This window comes from Emys orbicularis, chromosome 2 (genome assembly GCF_028017835.1).
Source record: "Emys orbicularis isolate rEmyOrb1 chromosome 2, rEmyOrb1.hap1, whole genome shotgun sequence".
Lineage (NCBI taxonomy): Eukaryota > Metazoa > Chordata > Testudines > Emydidae > Emys > Emys orbicularis.
In genome coordinates, this window is record NC_088684.1 from 43,883,239 (window position 1) to 43,899,251 (window position 16,013).

Here is a 16,013-nt window from a genome sequence, read left to right on the forward strand (position 1 = left end):
TGCTGTACGGTCCAGTATCCATAGCAGTTCCATATGGCCAGTAGACCAAATAAAAGGCTGTTTCTTATGGTGCATGCTGCTCATTGACGCTTAATCCCAATATTGCAAACACAGGGCTGGCTGGTGATTCAGTCATGCAGAAAAGCTAGCTAGTATTCAGAGTTCTGATGAAGTTCAGTGTTTGTCATGCAATCAGTTTTGCATTCGGAGACATGGGCAGGTGAAAGTAAGAACATATTCTGCTTCTTCTCCAATTCTCCCTTTGCCAGGTTTGAGTGACTCCCATTGACTTTATAGGAGAATATTATTTTGGAGAATGTTCTTGTCTTCATATGTTGGAGAATGAGCATGGAAAGAATCCCTGCCCAAAAACAAAATTAACAAGTTTCTGTTGAAGAGTTTTGTAAATTCCATCTTTTCTTAGCAATGTTTCTAGGTTATTACCTGAAACAGAGTTACTCCTGATTTACAGCAGTGAATCATGCCCACAAAGACATCTGTGTCCATGTTCAGAAATGGATTAACTTCATCTGTTCAGATTTCTATAGTGCTTTATTAGTAAAAAATTTATATGACTTTATGTAACACCTGGAGACCTTATACACTTTGGTAAGGGAATCTCCCCACTCTTTATCAGTAGAATGAATACAAATTTTCCATCTAGCCTTAAAAGTATCAGGCTAGGAGTGTGATAATGCAGTGCTTTCTCTGGCAAAACTCCTTGCAGTTAAGGAGGCTTGAAAGAGTAAAGATTTAAGGATCAAGCCCCTCTTTTGTAAAACGTACAATATAGTTTCAGCTTTTCTAAAACTATGCAGCATTGTGCTACTCCAATTTTATGCGAGTTTAACACCTTTCATACCAGTGGAATTACATTAGCATCAAACTGGAGTAACACTGCAGTGAATAAGAATCTGTGCATCCAAAAAGCAGTGCAGTGAGTCTGAGCAAACTGTTCAGTGACTTGTAGATTTTAAAGAAAATGAAAAATGTGATCTTTTGTATTAGTCATTCTTATACTGAAAAATAGGACAACATCCCTAATTTTCAGGTATTTACAAATTATTGATCTATGATTACATTTAGGAGATGAGGTATTCCAGGATGGAGTCCCTTCCATTTTGTAGTTAGATAATGAAATATATTTGTAGCACTTGGGACATTAGAAAAGCACAAGCAAGTCTTTAGACATCACTGATTTCAAGAGCACTTGAGTGTAAAGCTGAAAGAGACTTGTGATGAGAATTTTTTGTATTTTTCCACTTTGTAAGAAGACAAAAGGTTTACTGGCATTATTAATGAAGAAAAAAATCATATGACTTCAAGTAAGTGATTTCATTAGTGTTACTGTCTGTAAGTTTTTGCTCTTCTGCATGCCTGCTTCCTCCCAGCTGGGGGCTGGCTGTTGTGTGAACAGGCCAATGACGTAACGGAAAAGCCCTGTCTCTGATCAGATGGACTAATATAAACCACGTTTGCTGAGAAAGAATTAGAGAGGCAGCCACTGAACAGGAGAGGATTTACTCCAGCAGACCAGTTCAATATATCACACTCCACTGCAAGAAATAGACAATAAGACCAAAGGAGCTGACTGGTGGAAGAGACTGTGAAAAGTAAGGTGGTGCTGGCTGAAAAGTATTAGTTTGAATGTATTACTTTAGTGAAGAGAAATGATAGAACTAAGTAGACAAATGAAATATGTAATGTGAAATATAGTTTGAATTTGGAATTGAATGCACTACAGTAAGTTATAAGACATTGTCTTGTTTAGTTTATTAAACCGTGGAAATCTCTTAAGGAAGCACTACTAATGTAGACTGTTTATTATTTAGCCAAATCAAAGTTAACATTTCTCATTCTGTCTTTTTGACAGGGAAATGACAGAAAAATATATGCTTGAAAGTTAAAATATTTAATTTTGTTTGTGAAGCAGTGTTTGTTTGGTGCCTGGTCTCCAGCTAAAAACATTTCTTGCTGGCAAAAGTTTATGTGACTGTATGGAATACAGATGAACTGATTTTGCAACAAATGCTGTAATTACAGATAGAAAATGGCATAGGTCACAAGTTGTAGAAAAGGGGCAATATGCTTGGTGAAGGCTGATATTCAAATTATAGGTACAGTTTGCTGTTTTTCAGCACATTTGTTTTATGACCTGCTCTGTACCTGCTCTAAAAAGTTTTCAAGGGTTGCTTGAGTTAGAAAAAATAATTGCTAGTGTGCGATTTGATGAGATGCTGCACTTTTTGCAAACACAAAAGAGGAATAAAGTTTGAAAGTGGCCCCGGATGTTTTAATAGCAGATGATCTCTTTGTTAATATGCAGAAGAGAACTGAGAGCCATCAGACTGAAGCCTAAAAAAGCAAAATGTATAAATAACTGTCACCTTGGGAACTGGAGAGCATCAAAGTAACTTTCCTAAAAATGGTAGCTGTGGACCACTAGGAATGACATCACAACATTCTGCCTCCAACCAAGGCAAAATACATTCAAAAGCTAAATGTAATTAAAAGCCATGTTTAGACAAGAGGAGCTAACCTGACTAGCTGCTCCTCAGCCAATTCATTTGTTGATTTCAAAACCGTAAATTTATGAGCTATTTTCTCCCAGTGATATCTCCTCTAGTGGTGCGATCAGGTACATACTCTGGGATCCCATCAGACCTCATTCTGCTCTCTCTTACACCCGTTTGTTACCAGCTTAATTCCATTGTGTGCAATGGAGTTGCTCCTTTTTTTTACACTGGTATAACTGAGTGCAAAATCAAGCCCATTATAGTAAGACTTGTTGATGTGGTTCTTTTTCCACCAGAGGAAATTATCTAAATGTGCAGAGCATAATGTTTGTGGTTCTCACAACAGATTCAACTGTCAGTTGAGACTAAGCATGATACTTTGCAGGCAAAGAACAATTTCTTGTTTAACAGCCCCTCGGCAGATTCCGCTGGACTTTACATGGGTATGCAGTGATGGGAGAGGGTGCAAAGAACCTTCAGTCCATTGCATGGTCTGTGTAAGGGACAGGCACAATTGCAGTCTCTGTATTTCTCCCTCTGCACCCCCCTAGAGGTGCACAGTGCCCCAGAATGGGCAGGGACCAGCACACGGGGGATTATGCCCTCTCTGAAAGGACACAGCAGTGGGCACAGTCCCCCATGTGATGGGTTGCTATGAAAGGCATTCTGCCTCCTACTGCTCCCGTTGGGGCAGTTCAGCTCCGCACCATCCCCAAAGCAGGGCTGTTCCTAATATTCACAACTAGGGGGAGACAAAGATAGGGCTTAGTATGTAATGCTGATTTCAACCTGAATCCTAAAGCCATGACTATGGTTTGCTAATTAGAAATGTTAGAGGCAAATGAAAGAGGCAGGTTCTAATTCTTCTTTTGTCTGTGCACTAGGCATTTGCAGATGCAAAGGATATACCTTATCAATGTTTTTTTTTTTTAAAATGGAGCTCATTTCAAATTCCTGGTGTGTAATGTTTGTGACTTCACTATTTTTTCCTAGGGAAAAACCATGACTTTGAATAACGTCACCATGCGTCACAGCAGCAGTGCGCTGCACGCACAGCAGCAACGCTGGAGCATCCCTGCCGATGGAAGGCACCTGACCGTCCACAAACCCCCCCATGAGTACAACGTGCGCAAGAGATACACTATGAACCCCGATGATTATTACCGAAGGAGTTGGTCATCAGAGTCTTCCGATTCAGTCATTTCCTCCGAGTCCGGAAATACCTACTACCGGGTGGTAATGATTGGGGAGCATGGAGTGGGGAAATCTACCTTGGCCAATATCTTTGCAGGCGTACATGACAGCATGGACAGTGACTGTGATGTGCTAGGAGGTAGGTCATTACATTCTGCATTGCTTATGTTTACTTAAAGCCTTTCTTGTCAATAGTCATCAGCAATAAGACACAGAAAATTAGTGAGGTCATTTAATCTGGAGTGCCTGAAACTGAGGTAATGCACACTTGGCCCTTATTTTCAAAGCTGATTCCAGCACATGCATCTGTCTAAAAAATCAGGGGCTATGAAAAAAGACACTCACTGACAAAGGTCTAAATCAGCTGAAATACAGACAAAGGAGAACAATACAGCTTCTGAGCCCTTTCTTTGTAAAAAGGGCGGTTGGAATTCTTGACTGTGCTGTAAATACATTACATAGAAGGCCTGAATCAGATCTTATACCAGTTTCACCCTGGTATAAGCTTCAGTGGATCAACTCCTGCTTTACCCTGGTGTGAGGTAATAGCCTGGCCTGTAAACTGCACTGCCAGCCTTGTGATGCTATGAGAAATCAGTGCCTAAAATCATTTGGGTTTTAAAGAAACTGTTAAGAGTTACATATCAGCAAGAGATAAGGGTAGAAAAATAAAAATCCCTGCCCTGCTTTACAGGTACAAACAAAATACTTGCTGGTCATTAAGTAATCTCACCAAATTTGTATGCAAATAAATTGCCTCAATATAAGCTATTTAGGTTCTTCTCATCAGCATTTCATATCACCTGCATGGCACAGATCCCCCACTTCCCACAAGGGAAGAGCAGATAACGGTGCCTCAGTAGTGTGAGGAAAAAATCCTGCTCCCCAATTAATTTGGGGAAAAGAGGAGGCTGACATGGTCTGCAGCTCTTTGCTAGGCATCTTTCTTTTACTATGCTCCTCTGCTTTAGAGTGAGGGGACTCGTATTTTTGTTATTCCCAAGGCTCAATTAAGGCTAAACAGTGGCATTGAGCCATGGGCCGTGTTTTGTGTGCGGGAGACCGTTGGGGAGGAGCTGTGTTGTAGCAGGAGGTCCTGCGGCTCTGAAGATGTGGATACGGCCACGCTTTGGAGAAAGGGCAGGGGTTGCTCCCACTCTGGCTGGCTCAGTTTCACTGACCAGCGCAGATGGCCCCATTCCTCCACTACTCCTTGTTGCCCTGCCTCTTTGGGATGCCTAGCAAACAGGTAGCACCAGAGCAGTCTTTGTGTTCAAGGAGCACCAGGAACATGAATGTGTCTGGCTCCTATGCAATGGTTCAGTGGAGGCCAGAAGGGAAGGCACCTTGTGTTCTTCTCCCTTTCTGTGCCGGGCTAGGAACGATTTACCACTTAACATGGTCCAGAATGAAAAATACTGGGTCCAAATCCTGCTTGTGCATGACCACAAGCTGGAAATATAAGTCTTGGGGGCCTGAGGGGAACTTGAGGACCCCTTTGATGCACAGGACACGGATCAGCCAATCAGGTGTGTTTTGTTTTCATCTTCCACTGAGTAGTCCTGTAATCATGCAGGACCTCATTTGCACGGGATGGGCCTTCTAGCAGCTATCTAGCCTGCACTCCAGCAGCACATAGAGTACAGCATAGTACACGCTTATGGTCACTTCCACTCTTCTTTCTTGCAGACTTGCAAAACTGCCCTGAAAATCTACTAGCCCAGGCACCACGCCTAGTCACCCACCTTCACAGTTATGAGGATGGGGGGAAAATAATCCCCAAACCAATGATAATATTTTACTTATCTGAAAAATGTTACTTGCCCCAAGGAAGTGGAATTTTGCACAGCTGCTTTATGGTATATGATGGACTTGATCTTCTGTTGGGTGTTGGTGCTTTGTGCTGCACTGTGGGCAGCATGTGTCCTTACAGCAGGGGTAACCAGAATTCAGAGGATCACCCCAGGTCAAAGGGAGCCTCCAGTTAGTGTAGAATCAGTGTAGCAGTGCCTATGTTGTGCTATCTCCCTGCTGCTGATGTAGGGCACATGGGTGGGATGCTCCTATGCCGTTGTTCCAAACACTGGGAGCTGCCAGAAGCCAGGGCAAGGTAGAGCAGCCTTCAAGCTGCTCTAAACTTACTCCAGAGGATCAGTCCTCCACAGAGCAGCCCCAAGATGAGGGGGAGTGTGAAGGTGAGCTTTATGTCTCCTACAGCCTGCACTCTGTTCAGCTCTGCTGGACTCAGACGTTTGCCCAGGATTAATCTGATGCACAAGCACAAGGGAGAACCAACTGGGGCTAGAAGTGAAATTGCTCCTGTTGGTTAGTGTTTTCCTTTTGCTTTCCTCCTTTTAGGCCCATCCACCCCCAGGTGGCCAGCTGTGTCAGCCCAGTGTCCTTTTGTTTACAAAGAGTTTCCCATTTTAAAGTTTCTGTGGCGGAACTGATTTAAAAAAAAAACATTTGGCTATTCTTTAGTGCCCCTTGGCTCATTCTACTCCATGGACTCACTTTTTTCTGGTTTCCAAGAGAGTCCAAGATTAGGACTTGGGGAAAGATCACTTCACAAAAGCACAGTCGGAGTTTATGAGGGAAGAGCCTTTATTTAAAATACAGCAATATCCTCCATCAGAGTGGTTTGGATAGGTGCTCTGAACAGCATGGTGATGAATGTAAGCAGTTCAGAAGCTGTCTGCCCTAACACTGGATTTTATTATGCTAGCAGTTACACAAGACTAGAGATGGGCCCAAACCAAAAACATGCATTCAAACACCACAAACTTCAAGGGAGTGAAAGGGACGGGGAATGGAATCCAAATTTCACAGTGGCCCTTGATCTCTATAATGGCTTGGCGCTGACCTCAGATCTAAATACCTCTGAACTGGGTGCGGTTTGAAATCCAGATATGAATGTTGCAGGTCCTTATCCAGGGTTAGGCAGGTTCTGTCACATCCTACCAAACTGCCGTGAAATGCTTCATCACCTCTTTAATGTTCATAGGTGACCATTCAGTGAGAAGCACTAACATGGGACATAATAAAGCCAGGGGAATTAGGGACAGTTCAGAGATCTGTACTGCAATAGCAGCACCTATTATAGATTTATAGAGCCCAACAACCTTTGCCTCACACACCGCTGCCCATTGCTAGGGCTGCTTGATGGCTGAACTGCTCGGAGTTCACCCGGAAAGGGTCCCTGCTAGAGTGAAAACAAATATTTTCCATTACTAAGCCTTGCTGGAGTCTGTACGTCTGTCAACTGCTCCCAGGGGGTCAAATGTTCAGCATTTGATTTATTTCTTTCACTGGTTATATTCCTCTTCCCCCACCCCCAACCCTACCCCTGCCCCAGCCCCACATAGGATAAAAAGCTTTTCAGCCAAAATAATGAACACTAGTTGCAAAATCTTTCAGTCTCGTTCATTTACCATGAAAACTAAGAAAAAAACAGTAAAGAGACATAGGGCCACATGCACTGCTCGTGGAAATGGATACAACTCCACTGAAATCAATGGACTCGTACCAACAGTGAATTGGGTTCACTGAATTCAACTTGGAACAAATCATATGTTTATGGCTATTTTTCTTTATTGCTACATATATAACAACAGGAAGGGATGTATTGCTAACACTTTGGTTTTTTATTCTAGAAGATACATATGAACGGACCTTGATGGTAGATGGTGAAAGCGCAACCATTATACTGCTTGACATGTGGGAAAATAAGGTATTCTATTCCATTCATTCTATTCAAGTGCCCAAGGGAAATTAAGTATGACTGAGCAGTAATACTATAGTTCTGCTAGGAACATGCATTTGTTGAACAAGTAAAGAGGTGTTATCCATAATTCTATAGTCAGTGAAAGCATGGGTTCTTTAAAAATGTCCAAGCTCCTCCATGTAAGTTTGAAAATGGTAAAGAAATTTCTTTGTCTGATTTATTATTAAAAACAAAAATGCTGGAAACATGATCAGAGCTAAATTTGACCTGGGCATAAGCAAGCACAAGTTAATGAAGTCTACTGGCCAATTTTGGCCCAGATTTGTGCTGGTGTATATCCATGTTCCTTTGGTTTGATACTGGTGTAACTGTGATCAGAACCATACCCAGCAAAGTTACACCATGGTTAAATTTGGGTTTCGTAATATTACATTTTTTCTGTAAACACTCAGTTGGGCTTCCAGTTAAGAAAGCCAGGCTTTTGCTAATGCTGGCGGTATCTATTTTATTTTATCAGAGTGAAGAAGAATGGATCCAAGATCACTGCATGCAAGAAGGAGATGCATACTTGATTGTCTACTCCATCACAGACCGAGCAAGCTTTGAGAAAGCCTCTGAACTAAGAATACAGCTCCGCAGGGCACGCCAGACAGAAGATATTCCCATTATTTTAGTGGGCAACAAAAGCGATCTCGTCAGGTGCCGTGAAGTCTCTGTGTCAGGTATGGAAAATTACCATGACAACCACTTTATAACTTTAAGAGCCATGTACTGGCCTAGATCTGCTTGCAGAATTCCCACTGATGTCAGGAGTACTCTATGGCTGAGAATGGGTGGAATGGTTCAATAGCAAAAAACAAACAAAAAACCTCAACCCCAAAATCCCAAGTTTAAGGGCCTGATTCAGCTCCCATAAATGTGAATTAAAAGACTCCCGTTGACTTTAATGGGAGATGGATCGAGTCTTTGGTCAGCTAAGTCTCTTCCTGGAAACTTATCCGTGAGTGTCGGATGCGCAGTGTCTACAACAACACAATAAAATAGTGTTAACCTGAAACGGATGAGAAACTCCCCCCAGCTTAGGTTTCAACTCAGTCCCATGACTATTGACTGTAGAGCTTGACCTTTCCAAAAGTATTCGTCCTCTCCTCTGTCTTCCAAGAAGCCCCTCCGATAGACCTTTTCCCAGGTCCCCATGCAAGGGGAAGGGAAAGCTGATCTGGACTTTACCCTGCATTCTGGCCCCTGTCACAATGGCCATACATGAAAACTTCTCACTGGGAAACGTATAGCAGTAGAGCACAAGGGCTCAGTAGTATTACTAGGTTTCTTATTTTCATTTTCACATTCTTCCTACTGCTGGCTGTTAAAGGCACTTTGCCTGGAGTGAAGGCAGGAAGCTGGGTTTCATTTTAAGCACTCCATGAGTCAACCACCTGATGTGTTTGGAGAGGGAGGGGAGTATCAGAGCATGCTGGTATCCATTTAGAAGAAGAAGATAATTAGAGTTAGTTTAGGTTCAAATATAAAAAATAAGGGCCACAATTTCAAAGTGGCTTCTAAATTTATGGGCATAATTTAGCTAATACTTAATTTTTTGCACATGTTGCTGTTCACCCTAAAGTTTTTGCTGTTCAAAGACTACAATTTGTGTATGCAATCTGTGGGCCCAGTCCTACTCCTTTCGATGTTAGTTGCAAGTTTTACCATTGACTTCAATGAGGGTAGAATCAGGCCTATATTTACACATACAAATCAGGGAGGTAGGAACTTACCCATTCAGGGTATGTCTACACTGCAATAAAAGACCCATGGCACAGCCATGGCTGGCCTGGGTCAGCTAACTGAGGCTCAGGCTGCAGGGCTATAAAATTGCAATGTGATGTTAGGGGTTGGGGGAGCCTGGGCAAGGGGGAGGGTTTAAGCTCCATCCTGAGCCTGAAAGTCTATACAGCAATTTTATACCTATACAGCCCAAGCCCTGTGAGCCTGAGTCAGCTGACCTGGGCTCTGAGACCCAGGGCTGAGGGTTTCTATTGCAGTGTAGACGTACCCGAAGTGTGCATGTAGAGATCTGAGTTTTGGCATATGCAAAATTATGCCTGCAATCTTAAAAGTTGTATTTTGAAAATATGGCTGTAAATGGATCAAGCAATATATTGCTCTCAGTAATGGTAACCTCATTGCCTCTGAACGTGAGTCACTGAGATTTCCGTGAAGTACAAGTGACTCTAGTTATGGCATGTACAGATAGCTCACATTCTGTACTGTGCATGGCTTTGCCCTTCTCCATTTTGCCTAGGGAACGTGCATTATCTGAACGCTATGCCCACTGACATAGATCCCTTACCATTTTACAGAGGGCCGAGCTTGTGCTGTTGTGTTTGACTGTAAGTTCATCGAGACCTCCGCAGCTGTCCAGCACAACGTGAAGGAACTGTTTGAAGGAATTGTGCGGCAAGTCCGGCTAAGAAGGGACAGCAAGGAAAAGAACGAGAGGAGGCTGGCATATCAGAAGAGGAGAGAGAGCATTCCTAAGAAAGCCAGGCGGTTCTGGGGCAAAATAGTTGCCAAGAACAACAAGAATATGGCCTTCAAACTTAAGTCCAAGTCTTGCCACGACCTATCAGTACTTTAAGAAGGTTGGACTATGACAGATGTTCTCTTCTGTGGACATTATTTAACTACAATGTGAACAATAATCAATCTATATTAGATTGGACTACAAGAAAAACATTTTTGACTTGGATTCACAGTTGTGATGGTGACAAAATGTGCTGGCAATAAGCACAGCACAATGCATGGAAAACAAAAGCCTTTCTTAATATTTTTGTCAGTAGTTTTTTAAAAAGCTTTCTCTAACATCCTAAAGTTAAGCAGGGTGTGTTTTTAAATTTACTTCTTGTTTCTCTTGTTGCCTTTGGATAATAGTGTAAGAACCTAAACACTCATGATCTGGCGAATGAATTGCACCTTCTCATTATTATTTTTGGGAAAATGTGTAGAGAAATGATGAACTCACTGGGAACTGATCCTTTGCCAAATAGTTGGTCTGATTTTCTTAAGCACCCAAAATCTGCATTTCTCTAGAATAGTCACTGAGACACTGTCTTGTTTCCAGGGGTAACCCCCATGAACATACACATCTCTTACTTTTGAAAAAGTAATATTTTAATGGAAAAAATACTTCTAGCCAAACGATATTTCCCCTCTGATTTTCATACTGTGGGACTGTCAACAACAACAACAAAAATCAGATTAAAATTCAAAATGCTTCACGTGAGAGATGCCAAATTGTAAAACCACCTGATCTTTTATAAGAAACCACATGGACATTTGTACCCAGACTTGTGTATGAAGGAGCTGTGCTGTATTTATTTCATTGCAAAGCAATAAGCATTTTTAGTATTGGGGGTGAAAATGTATTTATTGTCAGGTTTCTCAAGAAAAACACTTTAATACTGTTTTCTAGCTAATATCTTTTTCAGATTATGCAAGTTTTTATTTACATGCCTTGTAATAAAACAAACAAAATATTTGACTGCCTTTGAGTCCCACCATGAAATCTCAAAGATTTTATTGGAAGTTAAAGAAAAGATTTTGATTGTTTGGAAAGCTTCTTGCGTGTGTGTGTGTGTGTGTGTGTGTGTGTGTGTGTGTGTACACTGAAGGTACCTAACAGGTATTGCTGATTACAGACTATTTAGCAATTTAGCAAAGCAAAATGCTCTTAATGCACAATAGTCCTTATACCCAGAGTGGCACTATGGTGATAAAGATAATAATAGTTCATTCTTATAGAGTATATTTTGTTCATAGATCTCAAAGCATTCTACAAAGAAAGATAAGCATCATTATTCCCATTTTACAGACGGGGAAACAGAGGCAGAGAAGTAAAATACCTTGCTCAAGGTCACAAAGCATGTCACTGGGTGGTAGAGTGGGAAAATCTCGGTCCAGTGTCCCATTCCTAAAGTAGTATTTGAAACAAGGGTGTTGTTAACACAGAGACCCACTCTGGATTGGGATATTCAGGGACTTTGGGTGCATAACTCCAAGGTCAGGACAGATGTGCAGCAGTTCTAACATGCAAACTGGTAACTATGATGGGCCAAATGGCCACCCTAGTAGCTCAGGCACAACAAAGACGGGTACAATATAATTACCTAGATAGACAGACACACAGAAGTGAACTCCACATCTTGTGCTGTACAGGATTTGTTTACAAAAGGCCTGACTCAGCTCTGACTGGAGTCAGCTTGCTGAGTGTTTGAACAACACCACCTATACTGACAGACTAGGCAGGATGAAAAGTTGACTGGGCGGGGGGATACAGAGTGGATGTACACGGCCTCCAGGTTTAGTACTGCCCATCAAGGAGTGAGCAAACAACTGTGCAGAATTCATATTTCCCAAGGAATATAGTACTTCTGCTCTAGAGTACATTGCCTAGCAATTTGCCTGAAATAATATAATTCGGTATTTGGAACACAACAGTGACAAGAGCACCATGTGATTCTATGAATTCAAAGGAAAGTGTAATTTTGAAATGAATGTTCTTTGCATGGCCTGGACACAATTTAATCATAGAATCATAGGACCAGAAGGAACCTCGAGAGGTCATCTAGTCCAGTCCCCTGCACTCTTGGCAGGACTAAATATTATCTTCTAGACCATCCCTGACAGGTGTTTGTCTAACCTGCTGTTAAAAATCTCCAATGATGGAGATTCCACAACCTCCCTAGGCAATTTATTCCAGTGCTTAACCACCCTGACAGTTAGGAAGTTTTTCCTAATGTCCAACCTAAACCTCCCTTGCTGCAATTTAAGCCCATTGCTTCTTGTCCTATCCTCAGAAGTTAAGAAGAACAATTTTTCTCCCTCCTCCTTGTAACAACATTTTATGTACTTGAAAACTGTTATCATGTCCCCTCTCAGTCTTCTCTTTTCCAGACTAAACAAACCCATTTTTTTCAATCTTCCTTCATAGGTCATGTTTTCTAGACCTTTAATCATTTTTGTTGCTCTTCTCTGGACTTTCTCCAATTTGTCCACATCTTTCCTGAAATGTGGCACCTAGAACTGGACACAATACTTCAGTTGAGGCCTAATCAGTGTGGAGTAGAGCGGAAGAATTACTTCCTGTGTCTTGCTTACAACACTCCTGCTAATACATCCCATAATGATGTTCACTTTTTTTGCAACAGTGTTATACTGTTGACTCACATTTAGCTTGTGGTCCACTATGACCCCCAGATCCCTTTCTGCAGTACTCCTTCTTAGGCAGTACTTTAGTATTTTGTCAATCTAAAGCAGTCCAGACAGCAGTATTCATTACAACATCATAGTTTAGAGCTACTGTACTAACAGAGCCTGGTACCATTCAAAACTTGTAGCAGAAAGAAGTGGGCAAAACTTTTTAGCCATAAGTTATTTTCTTCTACCATATACGTTTCATTGAATTAATGTCCTCAAATTGCAGAGGGAGGGAGGGGGGGAATTCCTTGGCCTGTTCCATTTCAGTCAAGCCACAGTACTTTATAACTCCAAATCAAACAGGCTTTGAATCTATACAGTCCTTAGTCCTAGTCTTCCAAACAGAGGTGTTAGGAGTGGAAGCCAGTAATTTTTTACAGTACAGTGGGTTGGGACATACAGTGTCACCAATCCCAAATATTAAATAAATCATGTCAGGGCCACAAAATTAATGAGATTGGCTTAAAAATCATCAGAGCTTTTTAAATAAAAAATTGGGGTTCTTTTTATTTGCCTTCGGCTTCTGAGTCTTTAGTGTGCGCTCACTTCTTCTTTTTGAACTTTTCTCTTGAAACCAGGAGGGCTAGAAACTTTGAGTTGGCAGCACTGAACATACTATGGCTAGAGACAACTGTCTAATTTCAGACATGTTTACAACCACTTAGCTCAAGTGGGTCATAGGGGAATGGACAGCAGAGAAGGCACTTCTGCAGACTGGAGTTGTATTTGGATAAACGCTAAGTAATCTCTCCGGGTAACACAGAGAGGATGAGCTGAGAGGAAAACTTCATCAGGGCCAAAATCTTTTAGAGGGGAGTGCATTTGAGTCAACACAGCATTAGCCCTCTTTCCTTCCATTCCTGCGGAAATCATCCCATGGAACTTCACACAGCTGGGCCTCTGTGGGTTCTGAGGAAGCATTTTTGGGCAGGGAGGTGGGGGCTGAGTTTGGGGAGAGCCGCTCTCTATGGTGTCACCCCAGCGGATTTACTTGACTAAATTATTGATGTTAGTATCACCATGAACTACAGCTTCACATCTTGAAACCATCCCTGGGTGAATGCACTGTGGGTCAGTGGTGGGCAACAATGCCTGAAGAAGGTGTGGTGCATGGAGGGCAAACATCCTGCCAAGTGCCTCAGAGAGCCTGGGCATCCATATGGCTGCCCTAGTCCTCCAAGGAATGCCCAAGAGCTTCAGGATATCCCTGTGGATCTAAAGTCCTCTGTGGGTCAGGATGGCATTGCTTCCTGCCCATTCTATTCTCAAACTCTGACTCTATCTTATAGCGGAACAGAAACTCTACAGTCTCAAAGCTGTGGATTTTTTCACCTAACGTTGGCCTTCCCATAGGTTCTTCCATGGGAGAAGGCAAGATACATGCCTATTTATCTATATTTAATGCACTTTCACTGCAATACCTGAGTGCTTTGTATCCAAATTTATAAAGATGTCTCAACCTACCCTCTAACTATACGCCCACAATCAGTTATGGGCATAATTGGAGACATCCAAATGCCTTATTAAGGCTACTAAGATGTCTATATCCTAATATTTGTGATTTGCAAATTTTATGTCAGAATTGTCACTAGACCATCACTTCAAAATAATTTGTCCCTTAGAACCTAAATTTAGTCAAAAGACAAAATGGCCCATTTAGAGAGAGGACCATAGAGAATGGACCATGATTTTATTTTGACATTTATTAGAGAAATCTGAGTCATGATCATAGCTGATTATCATCAGGTTACTAGTTACAGAAAAGTTCACCCTTCATAACAGCTGGCAGGTAAATAATCACGTTACTTAATTGGTACCTTAAATATTGGGTAAATATTGACACTTCAAACCTTTACTATCCACAAGCCTGTTAGGTGTTGATTTCAGAGGGCAGTTTCAAGAAATGTGAAACATCATAGAAAAATGTCAGGGGCCCTATTGGGGTACCTATAAATAAATGAGTGCTACAGGCATTCCAACAACAGAAGAGCCATGGAAGTTGTGAAAACAAGCAACAAATGAACCCCAAATGCAAAAGCAACAGAAAGCATACAAAAAAAGCGGTTCAGGGACTTAAACCATTGTGTTGGATACTCATGAAGTCAGGGCTACAGTAATAGAAGCTAACAAGATAATTGCTCCGTTGTCCACAGAGATCTGGCAGTAACTGTGGAATCGTTGAGTCATAAGATTGATAGATCCAAGGCAACAACTATGAAATTCCTGGAGCCTGGATAAAATAAAACAAACATAGCAACAAAAAATTCTATGATCATGTGAAATGACTAATTATTACAATAATATCCCTCTTTAAAAGACAGACTATATCAGTGACTTGAATTAGGGAGAAAGTTCCGCTTTCAATTAATTTCATTTTGACAGATTTAATGCCAGAGAAAAGGTTTCTTTATTAAAGTTTTAGGGAATAACTATAATAGTCAATAGGTTCCCACCTAATATCCTACCTGAAGGAATTACATTATCTCTGTTGCGACAGCACATGGATCTGTAGCATATTAAACTGCACACATGTAGTCTTGTAAGGTTTATTGATAACATTTAGGCAAGTATAAGATTATAAAAATGGATAGATGGATGTTGTATGGTTTTAATCCACATATGTGCAATACTTTTTAATTACACCCCTTGGAAATCTTTACAGATAAAGGGCCAGATTCTGGGTCTACTTAGGGCATGTATAGACACCTGTGCCAGCGGACTTGGGCTCGCGGGGCTCGGGCTGCGGGGCTGTTTCACTGCTGTGTAGACTTCTGGGCTTGGGCTGGAGTCTGGGCTTTAGGAGTCTGTGAGGTGAGAAGGCCCCAGAGCTCAGGCTCCAGCCAGAACCCAGAAGTCTACACAGCAATGAAACAGCCCCACAGCCTAAGCCCTGTGAGGCTGAGTCAGCTGGCACGGGCCAGCCACAGGTTTTTCTTTGCTGTGTAGCAATATCAGGCTGGTTTGTTCCATCTTGGTGCGTAGCTGTGAATGAAAGAGGGAGACAAAGGGCTCAGGAAGATGGAGCTTAACTTCCTGATAATATGGATTATGCTGATAACATTGTTGACCCAGTAGACATAGCAGTGCAGTATTGGGGTGGGGAGCTGGACTGCAATTAGACACCTGCGGCTGGGCCGTGCCAGCTGACTCACGCTTGCAGGTCTCAGGCTGTGGGGCTGTTTAATTGTGGTGTAGAGGGCTGCAGGGTCCTAGTGCCCAGGCTCCAGCCCAAACCTGAACATCTACACCACAGTTAAACAGCCCCTTCGCCCGAACTCTGTGAGCCGGAGTCCTCTGGCACAGGCCAGCCACGGGTGCGTAAT

The 16,013-nt window shown here is 42.0% G+C and overlaps 1 protein-coding gene across 1 annotated transcript; it reads left to right on the plus strand.

The window, feature by feature from the left end:
- The first annotated feature begins 3,518 nt into the window (after window positions 1–3,518).
- GEM (GTP binding protein overexpressed in skeletal muscle) lies at window positions 3,519–10,072 on the plus strand. The gene is made up of 4 exons (XM_065399471.1): window positions 3,519–3,849; window positions 7,364–7,440; window positions 7,952–8,156; window positions 9,795–10,072. Exons 1-4 carry the CDS (start codon window positions 3,519–3,521, stop codon window positions 10,070–10,072), a joined length of 891 nt encoding a protein of 296 aa, XP_065255543.1.
- Window positions 10,073–16,013: the final 5,941 nt, after the last annotated feature.